This window comes from Prionailurus bengalensis, chromosome A2 (genome assembly GCF_016509475.1).
Source record: "Prionailurus bengalensis isolate Pbe53 chromosome A2, Fcat_Pben_1.1_paternal_pri, whole genome shotgun sequence".
NCBI lineage: Eukaryota > Metazoa > Chordata > Mammalia > Carnivora > Felidae > Prionailurus > Prionailurus bengalensis.
This window is the reverse complement of record NC_057348.1, coordinates 120,288,661-120,302,597: the sequence shown is the minus strand read 5'-3', so window position 1 is coordinate 120,302,597 and position 13,937 is coordinate 120,288,661. Positions and strand designations below refer to the sequence as shown.

General features: G+C 46.6%; 1 protein-coding gene across 2 annotated transcripts in view; it reads right to left on the bottom strand.

Annotated features, from left to right (window-relative positions):
- Nucleotides 1–7,660, bottom strand: part of CHN2 (chimerin 2) — a 305,590-nt gene extending 297,930 nt beyond the window's left edge. The window contains exon 1 of one of the 2 annotated variants that reach the window (XM_043589173.1): nucleotides 7,222–7,660. In XM_043589173.1, coding sequence (XP_043445108.1) covers nucleotides 7,222–7,270 — 49 coding nt within the window. In that variant the 5' untranslated portion in view covers nucleotides 7,271–7,660. The remainder of the gene's footprint in view (nucleotides 1–7,221) is intronic. The other variant, XM_043589172.1, reaches the window with a different exon arrangement.
- Between the last annotated feature and the right edge of the window lie 6,277 nt (nucleotides 7,661–13,937).

Sequence of the window (13,937 nt, the reverse complement as noted above, 5' to 3'; positions counted from 1 at the left end):
TGGGATAAATTCATCAGATAGCACTCTTTCTGGTTTAAAGATCAGAGAACTAAAGCCCCAAGATATTAAGGGTGGGAGAAAAGGAAGGAGGGGCATTGACATCTACTGAGCAAGTATGATAGCCCCATCTGTGGGAGACAATGCTTCCCTCACCCTATTAATGCTCACGTCTATTCCTTGAAACAGGCTGCCACAGCTGTAGTTTCCAGAGAGAGGTATTTAAGGCTCAGAGAAGCTAATTTCACCAAAGGTCACATAGCTAGCTAGTTGTAGGGCTTGGTTAACTACCTGGTTTAAGTGACTACACTAAGGGTTTAGGAACTTTGGTTAAGGGCTCAAGGGTCCTGGTTAATGGTTTAAGGGTGTTGGTTAAGGGCTTAAAGCCTCTGACCAACGGTTTAAGAGCCTTAGTTAAGGGTTTAGGTATCCTGGCCAAGGGTTTAAATGGCTTGGTTAAAGGTCTCAGTGTCCAGGGGCACCTCGGTGGCTCAGTTAAGCGTCTGACTCTTGATTTCGGCTCAGACCATGATCTCATGGCTCATGAGTTCCAGCCCCACATCGGGCTCTGGGCTGACAGTGTGGAGCCTGCTTGGGATTCTCTCTCCCCCTCTCTGTCTCTGACCCTCTGCGGATGGCTCACTTGCATTCTCTCTCTCTCTCTCAAAATAAATAAACTTTTTATAAAAAAAAGTTTCAGTGTCTAGATCTTCTGAGTTTAAGGCTCTTCCTGCAACATCTAATGAAGATGCATTTCAGAATGTGAAAATTCTTGCCAGCTCAAGGAAGCAGACTGTTTATCCAGATCTAGGGGATTCCGCCAGGCAAGCAGCATCTAGCCTCTCCTCCTGAAAAACTGTTCTCTCCAGCAGGCCCACCAAGGCAAGGAGTGATTGTACAATGTGTAGACAATGTCTCAACTCCAGAAATCTCATCAATGCAACCTCTGACCTGAAGGGATTACATTTTAAATAAGGCTATTCACCGAACACCTTTATTAGAGAATGTCCACGGGAACGCAGACATTGGATGATTTAAAGTAACACTTTATCGGGCTGAGGTTGGGTGACTTTGACAGGCCAAACTATTGAAGCAAGGCAAGGCTGTAATTAGACCATACTGTTAAGACCATATTCGAAGATCGGCCCCCACAAAGGTGTTCGATTAATAACAAATGAGGGGAAAAGCAGGCTGTTCGCCCAAGCAGCTGGTGAATGACCCTCCGTGGGTACAGAGCTGAAAAGTTTTATCACGACTTGGCAATGAACACAGGCCAGGTCTTCAAGCTCAGATCCCAGCAAACAGACACACGGGTCCTGTGTCAGAGCAGACTGCCTATGGGGCCAGCACATTCCTAACTGGATTTTCCTCTAGCCATGAAGACTTCAAATTTTTTTTTTTTTAACATTTATTTATTTTTGAGACAGAGAGAGACAGAGCATGAACGGTGGAGGGGCAGAAAGAGAGGGAGACACAGAATCAGAAGCAGGCTCCAGGCTCTGAGCCATCAGCTCAGAGCCCGACGTGGGGCTCGAACTCACGGACTGTGAGATCGTGACCTGAGCTGAAGTCGGACGCTTAACCGACTGAGCCACCCAGGCGCCCCTAGCCATGAAGACTTTAAATACACCTCTGATTTTGCCAGTAATTTTGAGACACAGGAATGTGTACTCTTACACCAATCGGCCTGCACCAGGCAGACAGACATCCGTCTTGACTGCCCGACCAGAATCCACGTGCGAAACAGAATACCAGCTTCCACGGAGCAAATGGAAGAAGAAGCAGGAAGGTACTGGGAGGATTTGGAAACCATTAACAGTAGAGCTGACCAAAGGCAGGATTTATGAAAAAAAAACCAAAACTCTGAATAGAAAACTGACCAACACAACACCAGGTAAGAAAAGGAAAAAGAAGAGAGCAAGGAAGGAAGGAAGGAAGCCATTCATTGTGAAAATAAAGTGACGTACTTCAGGAGCCATGAAATGTGACAACATTCCATAAAATATACACGATTGGTGGGTGATAGATGGGTGTTATTAATCATACGTCTATCCCTGGGTCCCTTCCTCTTTCCCCGATTCTAACGATCTTGGCAAGAATCGTGATCTTCTGGCAAAAAACTCTTTTCCACAACTCACCCATGTGACACTACTCATGTACAGATTGTCCAAACCTAACGTCCGGTTATTTTGACCATTGTGCAAAAGCAGGAGACCCCGCAGAGCAGCAGACGGCCCTCAGCGGGACTGACACCCCGGCCAAGCCCCGGGGCGCAGCTCAGAGAACACACTGTCCACTTAAATCCCTCACAGGCTGGCCTCAGAAAATACCTGGGGTTTGCATCTCCCAAAAGTTGAACGAATGACAGGGTCTTTCAAAAACACTTCGTCGGGTTTGTGGGAATAGGGGGGATCTGGTGTTTTAGCAAAAGCACACCTATCCGTGGGCCCTTGTCAAACCCAGCAAACATGCGGTCACGCTTAAGTCTTTCCTTTCAGATTCTCTATCACTGGGTTTGTCCGGATCACCACAAAGGGACAGTGAAAAATCTGACAAGTTAAAATGAGGTGTGGGAAGGTCGCCAGAAAAATAGCAAAGAACAATACTCCCCATGGAAGCGAATGATTTCTTTCAGGACATTAGTTTTTAGCTTTGTGATTTTTTATTTGCAATTTTTTTTGGGGGGGGAGGGGAGGGGATTTAAAATAACAAAAATCAGCAAATCTTCCTGACCCGCTAGGTAATGTTGAAATTAAATGACCAGCAGATCTCACTAAAGCAATGGTAAGGAAATTTCTTTTGCGCAAAATAGGATATTTCTGAATCATTCAGGGATCCAAAAGAAGGCTTGTTTCAACAAAGATACCCTGTTTTGTAGGAGTGAATCCATGGAGTTTGTAATCACACAGATATGTCTTAGCATCATTATAGTTCAGCTTTACCTTATGCATCTGGGGATATGAAAGATTTGTACACGTCACTGGTTCTGACCCTCCAATAATGAGTAATGAAAATTCCTATTTATCATTTCTAGGATCAAGCCAGTGTGACAGCAGAAAATAACATTATTTATTTGGCCCACATTACTATTGTACAAAATCTGGAGGAATAAATCCTTCAATCCATTCAGGAATGCTCTTTTCCCAATTAAGGTTTCAATGATGCTGCACATAAATACTGACTTTTACCTTTTCCCATCTGCATTTTAATTTCAAAAGTCTGGGTTGATTTCATTTCTATAATACAGTGTGTTTATGTTCTCAAAATCTTAACAACTTCATATCCCAGGGGTCCCTTTAATATTTAATTTTTACCTTGTTCAGTTACTGGAAAACATCTCAGAGCTTCTTTATTTATTACTTTATGTCAGTTTTTTTTTTAACTCTGTGAAATTACCATTTGGCAATCAAATCACTAAAAATGCAAAAAGTTCTTATTTCAATTATAAAAGCAAATATAACCCGTGATTAAGAAAACTGTTTTGCAAATTAACCATTGTTTATTTCAGAATATAATCAAGTACCACAGGCTAGAGTAAAAGCATAGGGATAGTGGCTTTTTTTTTCCATTTAAAATAATAAAGGTAATCAAACCATCCTGGCAATCTAGGTGATTGTGAAATTTAATTACTAGCAGTTATCATTAAAACAAAGGCAAAGCAATTTCTTCTACACATAATTGAATATTCCAGAAGAAAATTTCTGAACAGTTCTTGGAAAATGCGTTTAAAAATTAATCTTAACCTGATTATTTCATTTGTTGTGTCTCAGCTGATAACGGAGAATAAATGGCACACTCGGGTGTTGTGGTTCAACACCAGCAAGTGAGAACGTACTCTCAGGAAAATCAGATAACTTTGAACTTAACTACTGAGTAAGTTATTAGCTCTTTACTCCCTGTGCAAACACAACCAAGCCTAAATCTTCCGCATCTATTCCTCCGAGAGAGGTTTAACCCCTATTATTCGAGTTCACCTCTCCATATGCTATTCACTACAAAATCGACAGTTCCTTTTTTACTGCTCAGTTGCCCAAACGCGTCCTAAGTCTTCCAGAGCTGTTCCATCAAACCCACTGCTACTTGAACAGAAAGAAAACCCCCTACATCAGCAGCAAGAGTAAGTGCCGTAGCACCTCCACGCAGGATGCTGCTTATGGATCTTAAGGAACTGTCGGGAGAAGAGACACCACCTCGAAAATGGATCACTAGCCCTAAGAAAGGAAGCTAAAAATTAGGCCATGGACTTCCCCATCTCCGGGACTTTGTCTAAGCTCTTCCCTCTTCCTGAAATGCCTTTCCCCCTCTGTGCCCTCTGGAAAAATCCCACACACCCTTTGAGCCTCAATTCAGAGGTCACCCCCCACTGACCCCTGCAGACTGAAGGAATCACTCTCTTCCTTGTACTCTCCTCCACATAATTCATTTTCTCCAACTGGAATACAGATTACTATGTATTGTCCATTTCTGCCTCTGGATGGTGAGGGAAAGGACCTTGATTCATTTTTCTATTCCAAACACTTGGGACGGTGCCCGAAACCCAAGATACACTTAATAAATGCTTATTCAATGGGCCTCAAATCTCAAGATCAAATTTAACATGCAATGTAAGAGGCAAGTTTTACGTGTGTTGGACTTACTTCTGCCCCTAAAGTCTGAGCCATGAAGTGCCTTCTATTTCATGCCCCAAAGGAGCAAAATGCATTCACCCCAAACACTTACTAAGTACCACACCCTGTGCTCAACGCCATACACACGTTATCTCATTTAATCCACACAGCATTCCTATATGTAGGCCCCGTTATTAGCATTAGCCTTATTTACAGACGAGGAAATTGAGGCTTGGAGAGGTTGAGTAACTCACCTCAAATTACCCAGCTGGGCAGTGGTGTAGCCAGAACTCAAGAACAATAATCCCAGAACTTCAGCACTAGAGGGAATCCTAAAAGGGCCTTCCTCACTTAGTCTCCTCGCGGCTGAGGCTTATAATGTACTTCCTGGCACCTAGTAGGCCCTCTGCGAAAATTAATACAGGGATAGAGTGCCCTATTTTCTCAGACTCTGGCCTTTGCCTGGGAGAACACAGCTGCCACCACAAACAGGCTCTATTCTTTAACGCCCCACACCTCTCCCAGGTGTGAATTGCTTGCACCATCTGAATTATTCATGAGCCACACGATGGTAAGTGTGCTCAAAAAGAGAACTCGGGCTTCTGGTATTTCTCAAGACAAAGTGTCTAACTGGTGTATTAAGCCATCGAAGCTCATGGGCCTGGTTGATCCACATCAAAGAATATATCCATGCTCCCTTTTTGCATTTCGGTGTCCACCTAATTGCCCAGTTCCCCCTGGGATTTAAAAAAAAAAAAGTGATAACCAAGGCAGGAAGGAGAACCACCAGAGGCATCTCCATCCAATCTGCAAGGCGATTACCACCACCTAGAGCTGCTCCTGTGTGACTTCAAACCCACGTGTCCTTCTTAAGGCTGAGTTCAGTTTCTTCATCAGGTTTCTTCAGCTATACCAACAGCTGAATTTCCAGGTGCCACACATCTGTAACTTACGCCGTCAGGAAATCGTGCGATAATACTGCCTCCTTGTCTCTTCTTCTTTCCCCTTGCCTCCTCTCTCCCCCACCCGTTCCTTTCCTAGTGGATGGGTTTCTGAGAGGAATAACCATATGCTTGCTAATCGTAAGCCAACATCACTGTATTTTAAATTCAATGTTAGTCAACCAAAATGAATTGAAAAGCAGCAGCAGTGGTTTGGGGGTACTAAAAATACGCCATCGCATTTGCTGAGTTCTCAGAATTAAAACCACAGGCGGTCAACTTGTTGCTGCTCTTAATAAGATATGACTGTTCTGCCCCATTGGCTGCTACTACCAGAAACTTGAACTATATCATATGCCTAACAACACTGTGCTTTTCATTAGTTGGCAGTGATGAAGAAAGGAAGTGCCATTTCCCTGGAACTAAACCTGCCAAAAAAGATAACAGATGGCTTTCAAGGGATCACCTTGTGCCACATCACGATCGCACCGTAGTCAAACTCACCTTGCATTTATGGTTAAATTAGTTACACACCCATAGATATGGCTAATTTACGACCGGCTTGCTGTTCAATGGCCCCACCAAGGTGTTGCTTCCTCCGAGTTTAATTTTTAAGTAATGTAACAAAAGACACACAATAGGAATTAACACGATATTAACATACTGAATATTTTCCTTAGCATTTCCAGACCTTCTGGACCCCTCAACAGGCACGCTACACTGAGGTCTTATCAGCTATGCCTTTGGGGTTTGTCATTAAAGTTTTCAATGACCAGAGAGGTAGAAGAATGCTACCTAATGCATCATTCTGATTAGAAATCTGTCATACACAGAAACCAGAGGATCTGGTTCTGTTGATTCTTATTCCTTCAGATTCATTAGCAGTTTTTTTTTTTTCTCTTCAATTAGACCTGCTGATCAACCATAAAAAAAAGCTGAAAGGAGCCCTCCCTTTACTCAGCCACACCTGAAAACAAAATGTATGCCTGGAAAGTGAAATTACAGAGAGTATTATAAGAAAATGTTCAAGAGGCCACACAGGAAAATCGCACGCGCACACACACACACACGCACACACTTGTAAACCGGCAAATTGGCAGAGGTTGGGCTCGACCTCCCTTCCTCTAACTCGCTTCAATCAGGACCAGAAAGACAGAATCCCTTCCTTACTTCTATCTCAAACCATGCCCCAAGCTTGTGTCTCCACGGAGCTAATTTCTGAAACAAACAAAGAAAATCAAGTCTGCGAGGAGCGAGGGTTTTCTCTCTCAGCCTGGGGTTTGGGCAACCAGCCTGGCGGGCGCCGCGCCGCTGGCGAGCCGGGCCGCCCAGCGTCACCCAAACCTCCCGCGCCCCGCTAGCTCAGATTCCAGCTGCGCCAGAAAGTGCGAGCCTGCCCTGCTCGTCTCGCTTCTCGCCTGCTGCTCCCCAAGTCCCCAGAAGGCTCCCGTTCGCACACTAAGGGCGCCACCGCTCTCCCACCTCTGCGCTGTCAGATGTCAGGCGCAGAGGTGCTGTGGGCGCCCGCGGTGCGGGCAAACCAAACAAGTGCCACACCGGACGCCTGCCCTCACTCCGAGAGAGGGGGCAGGACGGCCACAGGTAGGCTCTACCCCTCCCAGGGCGGGGGGCGAGAGACCCAGCGCGGCAGCCGCGTCCGACGGGCTGAAACTCACCCGAGGACACCGAGGAGCCGGACAGGCTGGAGTTGCTGGACGCTGCCATCTCCGCGCGCCCCGCGCGTCGCTGCTGGCTCAGCCCCGGTGCGGACGCCGCCGCCGCTGCCCTCGCCCGGCCGCTCGCAGCCTTCGCGGCCCCCAGCCCATGGCAAAGTCCTGGGGACGCGCAGAAAGCACCAGCCTCCGGACTCTGCCTGCACTTCCTGCTCCACCAGATGACGCGCTGCTGCCGCCGCTATTTATTTGTGGTTTCCGTCCCTCTCGGCGCCTTTGCACGCTCTTCTCTGGGTGTCGGTGGGTAGATAGGAGCGGAGGGAGATCCGAGGGGCGGCCCGAGCGGACTAATCGCGCCTCCAGCGGAGCCCCAGCCGCGGTCCGCGCACGCTCGCGCGCGGCTGGGACCACCGCGCCCCGGCGGCCGGGGGGCGCCCTGCCAGCTCCTGCGCCCTCCCCTGGGCTCCCGCCTCCCCGTCGGCCCTTCGAGCAGCCCGGGCAAAGGCGGCAGGAGCCAGACAGACAGAGCGACCTCCCCCTTCTCCCTCCGCCCCAACTCCGCTCGCGCGCACACAAAGGAAGGAGAGGAGACGCGGGAGCTCTGGGGCTGGTTCAGCTGCCGCGGGCTTGACAGCTCTTGCGACTGGGGCTGGAGGAGGAGGCTGAGGACTGCAGGGCGGGGGGGGCGGGCGCTGGACCGGGGCGCGGGACCCCAAGGTGCTGGGGAGGCCACCGGGGGGCGCGGGGCGAGCGCGGCTGCGATGCGCCGCGCTGGCTCCACGGTTTGGAGGCAACCGGGAGTGGGGAGAAGGTGGTGGGGCTCGCTGTCCGTGGCCAGGCTAGGGAGCGGCGAAGACAGCCGGGGCGGGGGATACGGAGGGCGAGGGCGAGGGCGAGGTCACTAAGGACACGGATGCTAGGTAAAAAGGCGCCTGGGATGCCAGAGCGGCTGTGGAGCGCTCCTTCCACGCCGCTCCAAATTGTCCTTTGTTACTCCGGAGCTGATGATGGTCCCTGTCCTGCAAGAAGGTGTGTTTCCTAGAACACCCTCAAAACACCTAGGAAGCCCAAGCCAGGTGCACTTAAGTACCCCAGCCACGGGCAGTGACTAACGGGTCCGTTGGGCTTTTGAGGTTGCCCTTCAAAGAGATAGAGAGGTTCCGAATATGTCACCAGGCCCACACAAAGCCGGGTGTCAAGAGAGAGAGGTTCTCTGACTTCGTCTGGTGAAGGATCCTCACAAAAGACTTGGAAGCAGGTCTGCCTGTGCCCTTTCAGGATAAGGAATTGCTTAGGTGTGGGAGAGAAAGAGATGTGAGCTCAAGGTGTGTACCTTCCCCCTGTATTTAAGCCTAAATTAATTTCACCAGGGGGAAATATCATACGGATTTTTTTTTTAAGTCTGTTTCACGCTCCCAGCGGGGTAATCGGTTCTTTCAATCCTGAAGCAACAGAAAACTGTGAAATTTGAGCAGAAATTGTTAGATCAAAGGAAAAAGCAAACACTAAAGGAATGAAAAGTACTCTCATTATGTAGCAAAGTGGAAAGTGTTCGCATTGGGGTAGTTCAATTTTTAAAAACATGGTTAAAAGGACATAGTCAATTTAAAAATTATCAGGAGTGACACAGGAACAGCAGACAGTCCTAGGGGGTCCACATCAACGGCGCACCCCATGTACGGTGAATGATAAATGTTGAATAATCATAATATGCACTCATGTCACATTTTCTAGTTGATTTAAACTTTTTTTTTTTTTATTCCCTTCAGGATGCCATCCCAGGATGTCTTCCCAATAAGGCTTTTTTTTCTAATGCAGTTTTCTGAGCCGTCCTCAGCCACATGGAGTCTTCCTGACCCTCATCTACATGGAATTTAGAACATCCCTGCCTGTTCTAAGGAGACCCAAGCAGCCTAACCGAGAGTCCTTCAGGGGTATATGGTCCATCACAACCTTAACCTCTCCATCAGAACCGACTTCCTGTTTTCCCAAAGTTCTTCTGATCAGAGGCACCTCTAGTTGTTTAACTAGTAATCAATGGATCCCTCCAGATCTTTAGATGGCGGGTGGACTGACCTGGCTGTGTCACCTAGTAGGGTTGACACTCTGTCAGTTTGAAGAAGGAAGACAGCACATGATTTCATACTATGGCTCCACCATTTATTAGTTACGTGACCTGGAGTAAATTACCTGCACTCACTGAGTCTCAGTTCCTCCACCGGCAGCCCGAATCCTGATAATATAGGGTGTTCTGAGGATTCAATGACATGATAGGTGTAAAGCCACAGTGTACCTGGCATACAGTTTGCGCCCTGTAAGTGACTTTAAATTGTGCATTTGAAAGGTCAGATCTATGATCTGAACAACTTCTGCTTTCTCCATTGCGTCTGGAGATAACTGATCAGCCGTGGCGTGCTCTGTCAGGGAAATGTCTAATAGTTAGCCCAAGGTTTGTGTCTTGCTTGTCCCAAATTGAGCAATACACAACAGGTGTCATCATTCATCTCTGAAGTCTCACAAAAGGATGTTAAGTTCTATTTCAGTAGTTGGATGATAACATTCACCTTCACAGAACTTTGCAGTCCTTAGTTAGGGAAAGTAAAGCATGGCCCTGTGAAATAGATTACTTCTATTATCTCGAATTGACAGATGAAAGGGGGAAAAGGGAACTTGCTGGGAAGGCACCAGGCCAAGGCCACCCTGTGCTGTACACAAGCAGAATAAAACAGAGATTAACTTTTTTCCACGGGGTTCAGAGGCCAGAAGAAGGATGCAAGGCCCACAAACGTGTTTACTGAATAAAAACAGGATGACTGGGGAAACCTAGCTTGTTGATCTGAGACAGACCATGACTCCAAGGCCTATTATTTTGAAGAACAAATGGAAAGCTCCAGGTTCAGAATGAAAATCTGAAAGTTGATCAATAATTTAGATTGTTAAAGCCACAACAAATGGAGAAAAACTCAGCAGGCATGATTGCTCACTATCACTTTTCTTAGATTCAGAGGGCCTAAAGGCTGGCTGTTCCTTGCAAAAAAAAAAAAAAAAAAATGTTTACAATATCAGTAAGTTAGGAGCAGGTGGCTGAAATAAGATGCTAACCCCTCCTCATGAAGTAGGCTCAGGAACCTATGTGTGGACCTTCCAAAGCGTTTCTCCAAATAAAACAATAAGGATATTAGTTCACACATTTTATTCATTCATTCATTCATTCATTCGTGGGCATTCATTCTAGCTAATGCCAATTTGTCAGTGGAAAAGGGAATATTGGTGCTGCAAAAATCTTAGGTCTGTTTGAAAAGCAGGATTTTTTAAAGATATGTCTACCTTCTTTCTTCAGCTATTAAAAGACTCGTGGAACGAAAGAAATTTTGTTTATAATTTGGTCTATCGAGGATTAACAATGACCATTTTGTTAGCATGAAAGCTAATTTAGCATTGAAAGCCTTCCCATCTTCCCTCTCCAAACGGATGTCCTGTTCTTCCCTTCATACATGCAACCCCTTCTCACTGTGCCCAGTACCACCCAGGTCTGGCAGCACTAACCTTTTCCGGCGCCCTCCCTGCTGAGCATCTTACGTACTGTTGAAGGTGTAGTAGAAATCACCTTCTTGGAGAATCTTCCCTGATCCCTAAGCCAGAATCCAGCTTTCCTTCTATTGAATTCCTCTAGTCTTCCCCCTGTACCTCTCACTTGCCAGACGCTCTGGTTTGTTTTGATGGTAATTTTGGAACATATTTTATCTCCCTACTCCATTAAGAGCCTGGGGGGCGGGGGCAGGATCCCTCTCTGGCCAGCCTTTGTATTCCCTATGAGGCTTTCTTTACACACAGTAGGTGCTCAGGAGATACTTCTGGAATAAGGGAGTAAACTAAGGAAGTAAGAAATCCAGGAAAGGTTCTCATGTTCAGCAATGACTTTTCACATCAGTAGCTCTGACCACCAGGCAACAAGATGACAGGCAACACATCTGGAGCACAAAAAGAAGTCGACGGGCATGCAATGACACTGTTTTGCTGTGAACGAGAAAAACTGAAATGGTGAGAATATAAGAGTAAAATTTTGATGGAGCAAATCTTTGTTTAAAATTTTTTCTTTTAGTACATTGATTTATTTTTGATAGAGACAGAGCACAAGTGGGGGAGGGGCAGAGAAAGGAGGAGACACAGAATCCGAAGCAGGCTCCAGGCTCCGAGCTGTCAGCACAGAGCCGGACACGGGGCTGGAACCCACAAACAGCGAGATCGTGACCTGAGCCGAAGTCGGACGCTTAACTGACTGGAGCCACCCAGGTGCCCCAATGGAGCAAATATTTATAATCCCCACCCCCCCGTCACCGGCTGTTTCAACTGGTATAATTTATTGTTTACAGAGTAGCTCTTATGTTGTTGTAATTTGTTTATTTTTGCTCTGCTCTCCTTTGAAGTTTAAAAGCAGACAAGAAAACACCACGGGGTGAATGTGGCCGTTGTGGTTGGAGATGGGCTCCCATGATTCAGGCACTCTGGGGTGTTTCTTTGTGAAGGTCATTCCGTTCCTCTGTGCTAAGCACAGAATGAAATACTCCTCACTTTCAAGATTAATCCAGTGGCCGGCATTCCAGGAAGAATAGTGGGGCTATTTGTCAACTAGCTTTAAATATTTTATGGCGAATACTCTACTGTACCCTGGAAATTGGTCTTTTCGCTATCAATTTCCCAACATCGATATACTCTTTGTTGTAGTGAGAAATATTTCCCTTTGTAGTTTAAGCTGTGTTTCTCCCACAAAGATTCCTAGTCCTGTTAAAGGGAAACACTGGCTCTTCGGGGGTAACATCGGGCGTAACTAAAGGCAGAAGCTGAGAAACCTTCCCTATTCTCAGAAGAGGTGTGCAGGCGGCCAGGGGCGGGGTTACCCTGCAGACAGCTCAGAGGCTGCAGGTAGCAGCCCGGCCGCTGAACAAAAGGAGTCCACACCTGGGGTGCAGACAAAGGAAGGCCGCCTCGGCTACCCAATTCCCAGTTCACATCGCTTGCTGCTTGGGGACCCCTAGTGGCGACACACAAGCCACAAGCACAGGTGTTGCTGGCTCTCCACTGAAGTGGAGAGGGCTGCTGGAGTATGGCCCTGAGTTTCCTATTTGGCCACTTAACTTGAGGGGATCAGATGTGTGGTGCACACGCGCACACACACACTGCGTCGTGCTATCAGCTACAACCTCTCGGACTTGAAAGATGGAGACAGAGGAACAGGAGCTTTTCTTTCTGAAGGGAAAAATCAGTTTAGAAACTCACGACGGAGCGCAGAAACTCACGGACTACGTTTTCTTCTGCATGTTGGATCCTCTGGCTTTGTTCTCTGACATTTGCGATTGCAAAAATCTTTTCTGCCTTCAGTGTCATAAGAGAAATCTAGGATAAACTAAAGTGAAGAGTGCCCCAAGTCTCCTCTGGGCGAAAGTGTGCAGTGAACTTGTTTCTCGCGTCGTCTGGGAGTGTCTGTGGCTTTATGCTTTTACTGTCAACACTTGCTTTCATAAAAGTATCCAATGCATTTATTCCCTGCTAACTGTCCATGCATTTATGCATTCATTGATTTGTTCAGTAATGTTTCTTGAGCACTCAGTATGTGTCAGGGAGTCTACTAGGCCCTGGGAAGAAAACTGCATCCTTGCCCTGGGCTATCCCATAGTAGGATCCCCTCCACCTCTTCCTGGGCGTTTCTATTTCTACCGGGACAACGTTTCAAGCTATAGAGATGATCTCTAATTGGGAAGTATGGGTATTATCCATGCTGGCATCCATTTTCCTTTCAGCAGATTAAAAAAACAAAATAAAACCTCCCAACCCAAGCCTCAAAGTCAACCAGATAACTGGCATATTTTCATCCACGGGGTTAGCTTGTCGGCTCAGAGAACCAAGCAGATATTCTGAATGTTCTGTGCCTTCGCCCTCACCAACCCCCCCCGCCCCGCCGCCAGAAAAAGTCCTGAATCAATGTTTTCATTTCTTTCCCTGTGGCAGTTATAGATTTGATAACAAAGCAGAAAAAGCTCTTTAATTTTCTTAAGGAGGGAGAGTAAGTGGGCATTGGAGGAAAGCTAAAAGACACCATATCTGGGTCAGTCTTCCGGCGTTAGGAAACACATTTTAGCCTTTTGCAAACATTCCACATTGGTTTGTAAAATGAAGCGCGAAGAAGTGATTCTGGAAAAGTACCGTGCGTATCTACGGAGGCAGACAGACCCCATTCCATCCTGGTTCCTTGCTCATTTGCTCTGTGATCTTGAGCCCGCTACTGAATCTTAGTTTCCCGATCTCTGAAACAGGGTAATAATACCCCAGAGAATTTGCGCGGGCCAAATTAAATAATAGGTGTAACAGAGCATCTGCTGTATAGAAGCCCAGTTAGGAGTTCTGAGCACAACATGCTGTGCTTACACCTACTATTCCAGAGCAGGCTGGGAGAATAATGATCTGATGCAAAAGTAACTTCCATCTCTACCTACCACTCCTGTGTTACATCACTTGTGTGAGTGTATATGAAGACAGGGAGGCCTGGGCTTTGGAGATAAATCCAGCTCAAATCCTGATTCTGCCACACGCCGCTGGTGAGGTTGGACAGGGAACTCGGTTTTTCCTCTTTCTTAGTCTACTTATCTGTTAAAATGGAGATGATAGTGCCTCTTTTTTTTTTTTTTTTTGAGAGAGAGAGAGAGAGAGAGAGAGAGAGAGAG